This window comes from Crinia signifera, chromosome 1 (genome assembly GCF_055691185.1).
Source record: "Crinia signifera chromosome 1, ASM5569118v1, whole genome shotgun sequence".
Lineage (NCBI taxonomy): Eukaryota > Metazoa > Chordata > Amphibia > Anura > Myobatrachidae > Crinia > Crinia signifera.
The window spans coordinates 80,325,714-80,340,450 of NC_139217.1; the positions used below are offsets into that span (position 1 = coordinate 80,325,714).

The 14,737-nt window shown below is 44.0% G+C and overlaps 1 protein-coding gene across 2 annotated transcripts in view; it reads left to right on the forward strand.

Annotated features, from left to right (window-relative positions):
* The first annotated feature begins 250 nt into the window (after positions 1-250).
* NIPAL1 (NIPA like domain containing 1) overlaps positions 251-14,737 on the forward strand; it is a 67,952-nt gene continuing 53,465 nt past the window's right edge. Inside the window, exon 1 of one of the 2 annotated variants that reach the window (XM_083168019.1) lies at positions 251-359. Coding sequence is in view for 1 of the 2 variants with exons in the window: in XM_083168002.1 (XP_083024128.1) it covers positions 5,131-5,185 (55 nt within the window). In the remaining variant the exon portion in view is untranslated. Of the gene's footprint in view, positions 360-5,019; positions 5,186-14,737 lie in introns of those variants that run through there. The other variant, XM_083168002.1, reaches the window with a different exon arrangement.

A 14,737-nucleotide genomic window follows, 5' to 3' on the forward strand; every position in this document is an offset into this window, starting at 1 on the left:
GGCACCTTGGGGAAAAAAAACACCTACAATATGGGGCAGAGGCAGAACTCTGGGAGGCAATGGAGTCATCTGCCGCTGGGATTTTTAACATTTAAGCTTGCAGCCCAGTGTCAGGGGACCTCAGTCTCTGCAAGTCCTTAAAAGACAGTGTGCAATGCTTAAAACTGCTCCAGCAAACAATAGGCCTGCTCAACTTTTCCGCACATTGGAAATACTTTGCAAGCCAGCATGCCTGCCGCATGATGAAACATGCAAGATGTAATGAGTTTGCTAAATTCTTTTCAGATAAAATATCAGCCATTGGGGCTGGAATCTCCACAGTGCCATCGATGGAATGCCAAACTAACAAGCCTGACAATGTAAGTCCTTATGTATCCTTATGGACCAGCTTTGACCCAGTGGACATAAATTGCTGAAATTGCCCAGATTTGGCATTCCACTTCCTGTGATCTGGACCCTGCCCCAACCAAGCTCCTAATAGGGTGTATGGGTATAGGACCTCATTCAGGTCCATTCACAGTGGCCCATTTGTTCGCACGGGGCCAATGTTTTCTCAATGCGCATGTGCATTTCTGTGCAACTTCATGCACTGGGTCCGTGCGGCCACGGTGAACAGATTGGGCGGGGGGGGGGGGGGGGGGCAGGCAGGGGTACTTGCCCATGGGAACACCCAGCATTTCATGGGCATTCCCAAGAAAACGCTAGGCGTTCCAATGGTAATCGCCAGGTGACGTGGGCACCGGAGGCGGGCAGCTGGCATCACCGGATGTCAGCTTCCCGCCCATTTCTGCGAGAATGTACACGCATATAAAATTGACCAGAGAGTCACCCTGTAGACTGAAAGCTAGCTTGTGAGCAGGGCCCTCCTACCTCTATGGCGGTTGGTTTATACCCAGTTTGTGTAGTCTCCAATTTTAAAGCGCAACGGAATATGCTGCTCTATATAAGATACTGCCAATGAATACATGTATATATTTGCGTGTGAGCACCACATCTGTTGATGGTCGGCGACTGGATGTCTATGGGTGTCTATGTAAATCATCCATTCCTATGCTATGCAAACTTATATGCCATGCGAATGGTGGGCCGGCGTACCACAATTCACAGGGCAGATTGTGCTTGTCTTGCAAGAATCTGAATTCGCATCCAAACAAATCAACAAGAATAACCCCAATAATTGGCGGGTTTTCTTTTATTAATAAATGTTATTTAAATAACAAAAGAAAAATACAACCTGCCTTATACAAGTAAGTAGTACAGTACTAGTCTACTGCAAAATAAAATTAAGCTGTAAGGTTTATTACAGAGTGAGGCAACGTTTCGGGGCTGTGACCCTTTATCAAGCCAAAAACAACAAGACCCTTGTCTTGTTGTTTTTGGCTTGTTAAGGGGGGCGCAGACCCAAAATGTTGCCTCACGCAGTAATAAACCTTGTTGGTTCACTCTTCTGATCATCTCTGAGTGCCATCTGTATTGCTGGGATATATATATATATATATATATATATATATATATATATATATATATAGTGACCAGCATTTTTATTTAATATATTTTATTAGTGATTTTGTAGCATAAAGCCATACCTCCCAACTTCCTAGCTCAGTATAGAGGGACATAGAAAATTAGGGGGTGTGGCTTGCTGAAAAGGGGTGTGGTCCATAAAACATTTCACCTGTAAGGCCATGCCCCCATGTTGTAGCTGTGGGGCATGGCCCAGAGGCTGTGTGAGCCTCTAGCCATGTCCCCAGCCCCTCTGGCTGAGGGAATAGACCTCAGCGGGACTGTTGGGAGGTGTGTAAAGCAGATAATTCAAATCTACGACAAATTAGGTACAAAATGTAGCAATATAAACATAAGAACAAATATTTGAAAATGATTCAAACATAAGTGAGACATGTATACTTGCGAAATGACAAAAAAGATGAACACAAACAATGCATTCATGACCAACTTTTTTACAATGAAAAGGAGGACACAAACAAATTGAAGAAAAAAATATCATAAATAAAGAAACAAGTAGCAAACCTAAATAGGCTAGCAGGGTGGGCAGTGGTGGAACTAGCGACTCGTAGGCCCAGGTGCAAGCATATGCTTTGGGCCCCAAGCAGTGGCGTAGCTTTGTTTGGGGCGCCCCCCCCCCGGCTGCCCGTGCCCCCTCCCCCCATTGCCGCAGGCTTACCTGTCCGCGCGTCCCGGCTCCCCTCCTGGCTTCAATTAATTCTATGCAGACGGACCACGATAAAATGGCCGCCCCCATACCGCAGACAGTTTCAGAGAACAGTGTGCTTTATGGGGCGGCCATTTTATCGTGGTCCGTCTCCATAGCATTGATTGAAGCCAGGAGGGGAGCCGGGACGTGCGGACAGGTAAGCCTACGGGGGATGGGGGGGTGGGATTACTATAGCACCGCAGCCCCCCCGGCGCCCCCATATGCACAGCCCCCCTCCCGCGACCGCGGGGGCTGCGGTGCTATAGCTACGCCACTGGCCCCAAGCAACCCATACCTCCCAACTTCTAAGAGAGATCTGAATGTGGAAGCCACCGCCGCCGCAATGTTATTAAGGGCAATAAAGGAGAACATAAATAAGGACACTTTCGAGAGAGGACAGAAGTTACAAAAGCAGGACTGTCCTCCCTAAAGGAGGATGGTTGGTCACCTAACTGTATAGTCTTTTCACGCTTATTACCCACATTTCTATAGCAAAACAATCAATAAAAACATTTTTAGGACCCATCTTAGCAATTATTTCATATTGGTGTGGGAAATTTCATCCTCTTTACCCTCAGTGCATGATACCACATATCTAACCTGTCAGGGAAAAGGCCATACATCCAAGGTCTTCGTGGTCTTCTGAGTGGCTCATTGCCTTCATTTACAGCAGACATATGACTTAATGTATGACTTAACGTGCCACACTATGATTTATTTATGTACTTGCAAACAAGACAATTCTGGACCTATTTACTAAGATGGGAGCAGTGTTAATTTTGTAGACGAAAATTTAGACAAAAATATTTTTTTCTGTGACTAAAATGTAACAATAACGAAAAGAGGAATTTTTTTATACGAAAATGTTGAGTAAACATTCGTTCATGTTGTCAAGACTAAGATTGACTAGACGGAAATTCTGTAACATGTTTGTCAGGACACCACATTTTTCAAGTGATTGATTTTTTCCGATTCTTTCATTAGTAATACTGTATTTTATACAGTTTATACACCCTCTCTGGCCCTAGATTTACTTACTTGCGCTGCGGACGCTCAACAACTCTGTCATGAGAATCCCTCAGTCAGTTTATGTAGCTAGCTTATAATATGCATCCTTGTTGGTTCACTCTTTTGATCGTCTCTGAGTGCCACCTGTATTGCTGGGATATTTGTACGCAGGTGCCAGCCTGCGCTGTGGAAGGCACCAGGGCACAAGTTTAAGTTTCTACCACAGCCAAGGGTGTGCTGGTTGCCAGATGGATATATATATATATATATATATATATATATATATATATATATATTAGGGTTATCAACTCATCCCTTTAATCCGTGACACATATTAATTAGACAGGTTCTGTGGCAGTTTAAAACCAGGTGAAATGGAGTCTTGAAGTGTGGCAGTTTAAAATCAGGTGAGAGAGCCAGCCACAGAACCTGTGTAATTAATATGTGTACCGGATTAAAGGGATGAGTTGGTCACCCTAATATATACATACCTCCCAACATGACCCTCTCCAGGAGGGACACTTTGTTCTGCTCCTGGGCTTTTCTCTTACTTTTTGATTGCCATCACCTGTTGTAAAACACCTTTCTCATCACTTACCCTGTTCAAAAACAGGTGATGGCAATCAAACATCAGAGGAAAGTCCAGGAGCAGAGTAGTTTGTCCCTCCTGGCTTGGGTCATGTTGGGAGGTATGTGTGTGTGTATATATATATATATATATATATATATATATATATATATATATATATATATATATATATGATACAGAGAAAATACCAGCGCAAAAACACAGTCCTCTGAAGGTATAGAATCCAGTAATATCTCGATATGTGCCGCTTTTTTGAAGATCCTCACCAAAGGATCCAGTACAGTACTTGCAGAAGAAAGGAAAAAAAGCACACTCGTGAGTATAATGAATGTATAAATTTACTCATGTACATATGCTCACATACATCAAGGTTTAGAACAATCAGCTTGCCAGCAAATCGTGGTACATCAACCGGTATGATGGAACAGGTGGGGGACGTCAGATGGCATCAGGAAAAACCTCCAAGGCAGACCGCTCTCACCGCCGCACTTGTAGGCCTGTGTCCAGGGATGTCACACCGCGAAGACTTTGGGACCTCTCACTAGTATGCTGGAAGCAGACAGCCAGGGACGCAGGATCACGTCATATAGACACACACATATCAAATAACGTGTATATATATATATATATATAGACACACACATATCAAATAACATATATATATATATATATATATATATATAATCCAAAGTCCGGCGGCACTCAGAGTGTAATGACAAAATGACAGCCAAAGGCAATATTGATATATATTGCCTTTGGCTGTCATTTTGTCATTACACTCTGAGTGCCGCCGGACTTTGGATTGTATGGGACCTGCTGGTTCCTAATTGCGGATGGCAACGGGAGAAGTATTGCTGGTTTAGCGAGTGCCAGAGCCCATCGACGTATATATATATATATATATATATATATATATATCTATATATATATATATATATATATATCTATATATATATCTATATATATATCTATATATATATATATATATATATATATAGATATAGATATATATATATATATGAATATACATATAATAACACATATATAATACATATAATAATAACATCTAGCTGTATAATACATATAGTTTGCTGACAGCTACAGGGCTCTGTACAGGTAATGTGACCATGAGTATACACAGTAATTACTGCAACTTTAAATGGGAGTAGCCCTCACCCAGGCACAGTGTAGTGCAGGCAGGGAGGGGGCCGGTCCACAACACACAGAGAACCAGAGCTGACAACACAGTAACACACTACTCCTGTACCAGGAGTGGGGGACTCTGGAGGGAGAGCTCAGGGGACTGTTCCTGGATAGAAGGATGGCACAGACACCACCTGTTATTGTAGTGCCAGATGGGACAGTGTGTAATACAGGTCAGTAACATCGCCCTCTCTTGTCCCGACCTCCTGTCATTATACTGTAGGAGAGGCATTTAATGTACTCTGTCCTGTCACCTATGGGAGACTGTGTGCTCACCTGGGGAAGGTGTTATCACCTGTTGCCTTGTATTCTATGTATAAATAGCTCTCCCATCCGTTGCTGGGGTTGATTATATACAATCCTGACTTTATTCTGAGAATCCTACTAAAATGTAAAATGTGAGGAATGATCAAGTAGTGGCTGAGCTACCTGCTTACCTATCATACGATACTGGCGTAGTTACAGTGCTGGGGTTCATGGCATTCTTTGTGTAGTACTGTATAATAGATTACTACCTGTAATGTTATATACATATTACAGTATTGTGTTGATGTTGTCGTTTTTAAATGGAACATTGCAGTTTCTTAATTTAGTGATCATGGAATTTGTGCCACAGAATTCCCATAGGATTGCAGTAGTGATGCTACATACTGTAGTGTAACAGGTTATACAGGATTGTCATTATGTTGTGCCTCTGTTATATGAAACACTTTAGTTGTTTTTAGTTGTACTGTGTAACCTATGTGTGGATTTGTGGATGAGGGGAGAAATCTGTGTGTTTGTCTAGCACAGGTGTCTCAGAGCTCACAGGTAGTGTGTGGTGACAGGTAGTGTGCGGTGACAGGTAGTGTGCGGTGACAGGTAGTGTGAGGCAACAGGTAGTGTGCGGTGACCGGTTGTGTGTGGTGATAGGTAGTGTGTGGTGACAGGTAGAGTGTGGGGACAGGTACTGTAGTGTGTGGCGACAGGTAGTGTGCGGTGACAGGTACTGTGCGGTGACAGGTAGTGTGCGGTGACAGGTTGCGTGTGGTGACCGGTTGTGTGTGGTGATAGGTAGTGTGTGGTGATAGGTAGAGTGTGTTGACAGGTACTGTAGTGTGTGACAGGTAGTGTGCGGGGACAGGTAGTGTGCGGTGACAGGTAGTGTCTGGTGACAGGTAGTGTATGGTGACAGGATGTGTGCGGTGACAAGTAGTGTGCAGTGACAGGTAGTGTCTGGTGACAGGTAGTGTCTGGTGACAAGTAGTGTGCGGTGACAGGTAGTGTGTGGGGACAGCTACTGTAGTGTGTGGCGACAGGTAGTGTCTGGTGACAGGTAGTGTCTGGTGACAGGATGTGTGCGGTGACAAGTAGTGTGCAGTGACAGGTAGTGTCTGGTGACAGGTAGTGTCTGGTGACAGGTAGTGTCTGGTGACAGGATGTGTGCGGTGACAAGTAGTGTGCAGTGACAGGTAGTGTCTGGTGACAGGTAGTGTCTGGTGACAAGTAGTGTGCAGTGACAGGTAGTGTCTGGTGACAAGTAGTGTGCGGTGACAGGTAGTGTGTGGGGACAGGTACTGTAGTGTGTGGCGACAGGTAGTGTGCGGCGACAGGTAGTGTGTGGGGACAGGTAGTGTGCGGTGACAGGTAGTGTCTGGTGACAGGTAGTGTCTGGTGACAGGATGTGTGCGGTGACAGGATGTGTGCGGTGACAAGTAGTGTGCAGTGACAGGTAGTGTCTGGTGACAGGTAGTGTCTGGTGACAAGTAGTGTGCGGTGACAGGTAGTGTGTGGGGACAGGTACTGTAGTGTGTGGCGACAGGTAGTGTGCGGCGACAGGTAGTGTGTGGGGACAGGTAGTGTGCGGTGACAGGTAGTGTCTGGTGACAGGTAGTGTCTGGTGACAGGATGTGTGCGGTGACAGGATGTGTGCGGTGACAAGTAGTGTGCAGTGACAGGTAGTGTCTGGTGACAGGTAGTGTCTGGTGACAAGTAGTGTGCGGTGACAGGTAGTGTGTGGTGACAGGTGAGCTCATACAATGACTCAGGTAGGGATACAGTGACGGGGAGGGTGGGGCTGAGACACAAAGAAACTTTTGCCATCAGAGCAGGATGAAACTTGCTGCTTATGTGTGATGTGTGTACACTGCGCTCTCTGGCTAGTTACAGGTGATTCACTAGCAGTGTGCGTAGTACAGGTAACACAGTGATCTGACCTTTCCATGAAATATTTCAGTAACTCTGTACAAAGTTTAGTAGCAGGGTGTGACTAAAAAGAGGGTGTTCATTTAAAACATACTGTTAGGGACATCATTGTGACGCCTGTACATTTCCCATCACATCAAACACTAGAACAGCAAAATATTTAACCACTCTCCATGAGTGAAACAAATTAACATCTGTTTGCAGTACCTTGAAAACCTTACCTTTGCCATACAGCCAAAGATGTGTATTTTGGGCAGTAACAAATATTAGATAGCTAGAATAGCACCTTCTAGCACAGTGGTGGGGAACCTTAGGCCCCGGGGCCGTATGCAGCCCCTGTAGCTGGTCTGAGTGGCCCTCCTATCCACCCGTCGGCTTTGCCAGGAGTCAAGTACAGGGGACTTCTTACGAGAGGTCGGTAGTTCTTGCGAGATTCCTCTTAATCAACAGCAACCAGAGACTGTCAGTCCTATTCAGGTGCAGCGTCCGGAGCGTGGGACGGCTGCAGCAGGACAATTTGTAAGAGAAATGTTTACATATGGCCCGCAAAGGATTTTTCCACCGTAAAATTGGCCCATGGCACAAAAAAGGTTCCCACCCATGTTCTACCGTGTTTCCCCGATAATAAGACACTGTCTTATTTTTTTTCAACCCACAAAAAACACCATAGGCCTTATTTTCAGGGGAGGTCTTATTTTAATACATGTCCCTGTCCTCCTTTTAAACATGCCCCCAGTGCTCCTTGTTAACATGCCCCAGTGCTCCTTGTAAAAATGCCCCAGTGCCCCTTGTAAACATGCCCCCAGTTAAAGAGAGGGAACGTACCGTAGCCTCCTTTACACACCTCTCCTCCTCTCTGTCTCATCAACGCCAGCGCTCCGTGCTCTGCTGCAGCCGCGTGATGTGCGCGGCGACCTCACGCTGCTCCCACAATGCATCCCTGGGACCGGGAGCAAAGCGGCATCTGTAGAAGCCGGAGGTCTCTAAATACCTCAGAGGTGATTGAAGATCACCTGGAGGTTAGCGGAAGTTAGCGGGGTCTAGTATTTATTGTTTGCAATCCACAGGATTGAAATTTGAATCGGCCTTATTTTCGGGGGAGGTCTTATTTTGGACACATGTCCAAAATCTGGGGGAGGTCTTATTTTCGGGGGATGTCTTATCATCGGGGAAACACGGTAGTAGATAAAAGATAGAATGTTATTGGTTGCTATGGACAACTTCCCATCCCATCATCAATAGAACTCTCATCTTAGTAAACTTACCCCATAGACTGTATTATATTTTTTTGGAGTCACTTTACTCATTGAGAGGTCCATCCTATTCCTCTTCTTTATTTCCTGAAACCCACCAGTGTATTTTTTGTCTTTCTTTTAGGCTACTTGACTAAATGGCTGTCACCTTATAATTATACTTTATGAAATGTAACAATATAGGAAATACTGTATAAGACAAATTATTATTCCACTAGCTGACCCGCCCGGCGTTGCCCGGGACAACCTTGGTTTGTTTTTTTTTAATTTCCAAAATTGCTGTAAAATATTGTCTTATGCTGCATTTATGGCTCAAGATTGTAATTTATTAAAACCTCCACCATAATGTTAGAATGTGTTTGCTATGATACTCAGGCCCTTATTCTGGTTGGTGCGGTAATATCCGCGTGCGTTCGTGCCGCCGATGTTTTGTGTCTGCGCATGTGCAGAGGCGTCTCTGCGCATGTGCGAGCGGGGCGTACGGCCAAATCCCGCATGAAATGTGAACACTCCGAACAGGGGGTGGAGAGGGGCGTGAAGGGCTATTTGGGCTCATTACCATATGCATACGCCCCGCGTTTCATGGGCGTTCCCATGCAAATGCTGGGCGTACGTATGGTAATGCGGCCGTGACGCACGTGTATGGGGCGGACATATGACATCGCCGGATGTCAGCTGCCTGCCCAGATCCCTGCTTTTGCACGGAAAAATGTCCGTGTGGTCTGAGGTTGCGGGAGCTGGTGGACCACTCGGTCCTGCATTCGATGGTCTGCGACCATCAAATGATGGGGGAGGTTCCCTGAGATGGAGGAGGCGTATTCCGTGAAAAATACACGTGCGGTCCGTTCGGCCAGCTTCTTACCGCGTACGGACGGAGTTGGCGATCCGTATGGAAGGCGGGGTTTCGCACGCACGGTCCTGGCCGCATATTCGGATCCGGCCGCACCGATCAGAATAAGGGCCTCAATGCCAGCAATGAAATCAGGGCTGTTGTTGTTGTTTGAAACACAACACTCCTGACTTGATAGCTGGTGTGTGTTGATGAATTCCACATCCCTCCTGAGATTTAGCACCTATGATGCATTTATTTTTGTGTTTTTTGTGTGCGTTATACTGTGCGTTTGTGTGTGTTGTAGTGTATGTGGGTGGGTGTGTGTACTGTGGTGTGTTGTGTTGTGCTGTATCTGTCTAATGTGTAAGTGTGTGAGGTGCGCTACCTATAAATATGTGTGTGCAATGGTCAAAGTGGAAATTTTGAAGTGGGGGTATGGTAAGGTATGGGAAATTAAAGGCTGAAGTTATGTGCACACTCCAGAAAAAGAGGGGCATGTCCTTGAGTGTAGTGTACCATGCTGTATGCCCCTTATACACATTATGCAAAACAGTAGTAGACCCCCTTAATTATTATGGCATGCGGAAAGAGCCAAAATTCCACTTACTGTATGCGACACAGAATGAGCAAAAAAATTTACATTATACCACCCGGAAAGAGCCAAAATTCCCATTATGCTACATAAATTGAGCCAAAATTCACGTTATGCAACATGGATTGAGGCAAAATTCACATCATGCCACCTGGAATCAGCCAAAATTCACATCATGCCTCCTGGATTGAGCCAAAATTCACATTATGCCACACAGAAAGTGCCAAAATTTACTTTATGCCACACGGATTAAGCCAAAATTCACATTATGCCACACGGATTGAGCCAAAATTCACATTATGCCACATGGCGGGGTGACGCATGGACAGAGATGGTAGGGTGATACAGGGACAGAGATAACGGGGTGATGCAGGGACAGAGATGGCGGGGTGATGCAGGGACAGAGATGGCGGGGTGACGCAGGGACAGCGGTGGCGGGGTGACGCAGGGACAGAGATGGTGGGGTGATGCAGGGACAGAGATGGTGGGGTGATGCAGGGACATGCACCTCTATGTCACACTACATGTCACATTCATCCCACCTGCTACCTGTCACATTCATCTGACCCGGCTCCTGTTTACATCAATGGGGGAAGCCCATCCTCCAGACCGCAACATCCTGTGGTCAGTATGGAGGTTGGAAGGGGGTCACACACCGCCTCCGCTGCTGTACTCTGCAGACAGCAGCATAGTCAGGGAGGAGCTGAAGAGATGTCTGTGTGCGGCATCCAAATGCTCATTGCTTATGTATTAACATATGCGATGAGCCACGCAAAGTACAGCTCTCCCAATAACAGCTGCCCTTTGTGATCCCCTCGGCTGATTGGACTTCCTCTTTTCTGACAGGGAAGTCCAGCTGCGCATGCACAGAGAAGCTGGCTGCCGCAGGGAATGCTGGGAGGAATCCATGTTTGATCCCTCACACAGCAGCACTGTGAAGAGAAATCCATAAGCTTCAAGCTGGCGTAATCCCTACAGCGAAGCCCCACCGGGAGGGACTTTAGTGAATTTAAACATACGGTAAAAAACCAGAAAACATGTTTTTTACCACATTTTTTGTTTAGTATAACCCACCCTATAGCTTGAAGTAGCTAAAATTCCTATAAAAAGTAATTTGGTAAGTGCAGGGGATAACATTTTACCCCAGTTTTCCTGTCTTAACTACTTGTGGTAGAGTACAATACTTTCCAGCTTTTCTTTGTGTTAGCTTCAGCTACTGTGACATGCTCCGCCTTTTGTTGGTGTAACTCTACCAACTATTGCTTGTTGCTTTTCCCTTGCCTATCACTGATTTAGGGATGGCCATCGGCCATGGTTCATGGCCGATGTTGAATACTTTTGCTATCGATGAGTGAGAACGAGATGGTTTCCCTCCATCGATGGAATAGAAACTATGTTTTTCTTCGACACCCGCGAAACCCCGCCCCCTGTGTTTTGATAGGCCCACAGGCCAATCAATCAAATACAATGGATACAAAAACAAAAGAGGAATACAACTGATCAGGCGCTCGGAGTCTTGAATAAACATGATTCTCTCTGTGGCATTCACATAAAAGTGAAAAAAAATTAGAGCATAGAATAGTGAAGTACTTTTTTTTCACAATATTTTAATTTAATAAAACATCTCATAAAATGACATTAAAAAGGTCATTTTATGAGATGTTTTATTAAATGAAAATATTGTGAAAAAAACTTACTTCACTATTCTATACTCTCATTTTTTTTTCACTTTTATGTGAATGCCACGAAGAGATCCGGGTTGATTCAATACTCCGAGTGCCTGATAAGTTGTATTCCTCTTTTGTTTTTGTATGGTGTTGGTGAAGGTGTTGAGGGGCCTTACTGGAATCACAAGTTAGTGGCTGCTGGATGCACGATAGACCTATCTACTAATTTTTTCCAAATACAATAGATGACCATCGATATGTAAATATATCGATGGTCTACATTCCATAGTTAAGCACTATCGATGGCCAGTTGCAGAATTGCCATCGATGGAAACGGCAACGATGGCCATCCCTATCACTGATGTCTCCAGGTACAGTACTGTTCTAATTGTGTGTTTGTTCTGCCTACAGTTGATTAAGTTCCGCCTACGTGAGTTACCTCTAAAAAAATTTCCAGGGCCACTTTTCCAGTAGTTACTAATCTGTCCCTGAGACTGGGTAATACAAGACATGCGTACCAGAGGAGAGCCAAGCTTGCAAGCTTACTATTTTTAGGATGCTGTTTTGCCTTCATATGTTTACAATGTAATACTTTAGTCTGTATTGAGTACAGTTGTGGTTAGCACTATTTATTTATAAAATTGGGCTAAGGAGCTCCAGGTCTGGTGGTGGAGTTATTAATATAAAAGATAGATTGCAGCAGGAGGCATTGGACTCCTCCTGGTGCATTTACACATGGAGTTGGAAGCAGCCTCTACTCCAACCAGGGGTGCATCAAGAGAGGAGGGGACCTGTCTCCATCCATCTCCAGCTGATGTGAAACTACGAGTCCCTGTATGACTTGCCACAGGTTTGCTATTAGAGAATGATAAAACTGTGGTAATGCATGCTGGGATGTGTAGTTTCACAACAGCCCTGATCTACTGTAGAGTGCTTAGGTAGATGTTGTATGAACATGACACACTTTGAAATAACATTATTTGTCAAACTGAATGTTATTTTTGCTGGAGAGAAAAAAGTACCTGGAAATTTGATTCTATTGAATAGTTGTGGCTGAGGCTTCCCCTGTTTATTATATAAATGTACCTGGAGACCATTCTAACGTGCCTTGCCTGTCCGACAGTGACCTGTTCTCTTGGTTCTACTGGAACCAAGTGATCCGTGCCACAGGGGCAGGGCTGTTTAGGTGAGGCAGTTGGTGCCAACCCATTTATCAAACAATAATTGCGTCTATTTTCCTGAAAACACCCGTTTCGGTGGTTAGCCGAAAATATTTAGTATCAGATGTTGGCACTCAAAGGGTTAAACTACACAACAAAGCTGTATAATACCCAGTTTTCACTGCTAGGCAAATTCCCGGGTCAAGCATGTCAACCCGGTAATTTGCCTTTTAACAGTGTTTTTTTTTTCAGTGTAAATGGTTCAAACTGCCAACTCTGCTTCTTACCTGGGTTAGAGACACGGGTATGCCGACACAGATTGACCCGTGAAAGCTGCTCAATTAAATAAGAAATGCCCCTCAGGTGCAGAAAGGGAGGGGAGGTTTTCCTCCAGCACACCAAAGGGCATTAGTAATACGATTTGAATAGCCAAATATATGTAACTAATACCCCTTTCACAGCGCACAAAATTACCGGATTCATGCCGGTTTCTCGCTGGTCCGACCTGGTAATTGGTGTGATGTGAAAGGGGTTACCGGTTACAGCTAACCAGTAGCAACACGACAATTTGAACCGGGAAAAAAGAAGGGTTCTTAGCGGCTTGTTGCCGTATTGCTGTGCAGTGTGAACGGGTTAGTCGGGTCAAGCGATCATGAAGTTCAGCTAACGGCAAACTATATTCACAACTAAAATGTTGGACAGCTGTGGTTTGAATAAAAATAGGATAGTGAAAACTTTGGTCCTTAAACATGATCATGGCAAATTTTATGGGACATTCACAAGCGCGGGGCATAGATCATAGTGCATCATGGGTCTTAGGAAACCCAGTATATGCAGAACAGGGAGTGTATAAGTTTAGTAAGAAAATGTTCTTTCATTTTATCTCCATAAACTGAACAAATAAATAAATAAATGACGGCAGTACTCGTGTATCATTATGCTCAGTGTATTGTTTGTGAGGGTAGTCCCTGGCACCGACTTGTAATTTCAGATTTACTTTGAAGATAATAAAATATCAGGTGCTAACTGTGGTGAAAACAAAGTCCACACAGGCGTGACTACGTGGTGAAACCTCTGTGTCACCAGTTGATAACGGATATTATATTCTAGCCCGTCTATAGCTGCAACCTAAACATCATATCAGCAGATGTGTGACCTTAGCATGTAAATTGATGTACTTATACTTCTACATAACCTTATCTAAAATAAAGACTCGGAGACATGGATTTGGCAGAATTTGTTAGCTGAGTTTATTTAACCCCTTCCTGACAGAGCCAGTTTTTGCGTTCCTGACAGAGCCCTTTTTTTCAAATCTGACATGTCTCACTTAAGTGGGGATAACTTTTTTTTGCTTTTACTTATCCCAGTGGTTTTGAGATTGTTTTTTCGTGACACATTGTACTTCAAATTAGTGGTAAATTTGGGTCGATACAGTCTGTGTTTTTTTGTGAAAAATACCAAAATATCGTGAAAAAATGGAAAATTTAGCGATTTGCAAAATGTTAAATTTTCTGCTTGTGAGACAAATAATCTTACCACTCAAAATAGTGAATAACTAACATAGACCATATGTCTACTTTATGTTGACATCATTATTTCAACTTCATTTTAATTTTTTGGGACACTAGGAGGCTTACAATATGAATAGCAAATTCTCAAATTTTCAAGAAAATTTCAAACACTGATTTTTTTAGGGACCAGTTCAGTTCTGATGTGACTTTGAGGGACTTGTATGTGAGACACCCCCATAAATGATGCCATTTCAAAAACTGCACCCCTCACAGTATTCAAAACAGCATTTTGGAAGTTTGTTAACCCTTTAGGTGTTTCACAGGAATTAAAACAAAGTGTAGGTGAAATTTCAAAATTTCTTTTTTTTTTGCAGATTTGCAATTTTAATACATTTTTATAAGGAACACAGTACATTTTACTAGAGAAATGTGACTAAAAATTGATTCCCCCAATTCTTTTGTTTTCATAAATATCCTATATGTGGCCCTAGTGTGCACGGTGACCAAACCACAGGCTTCATAATAG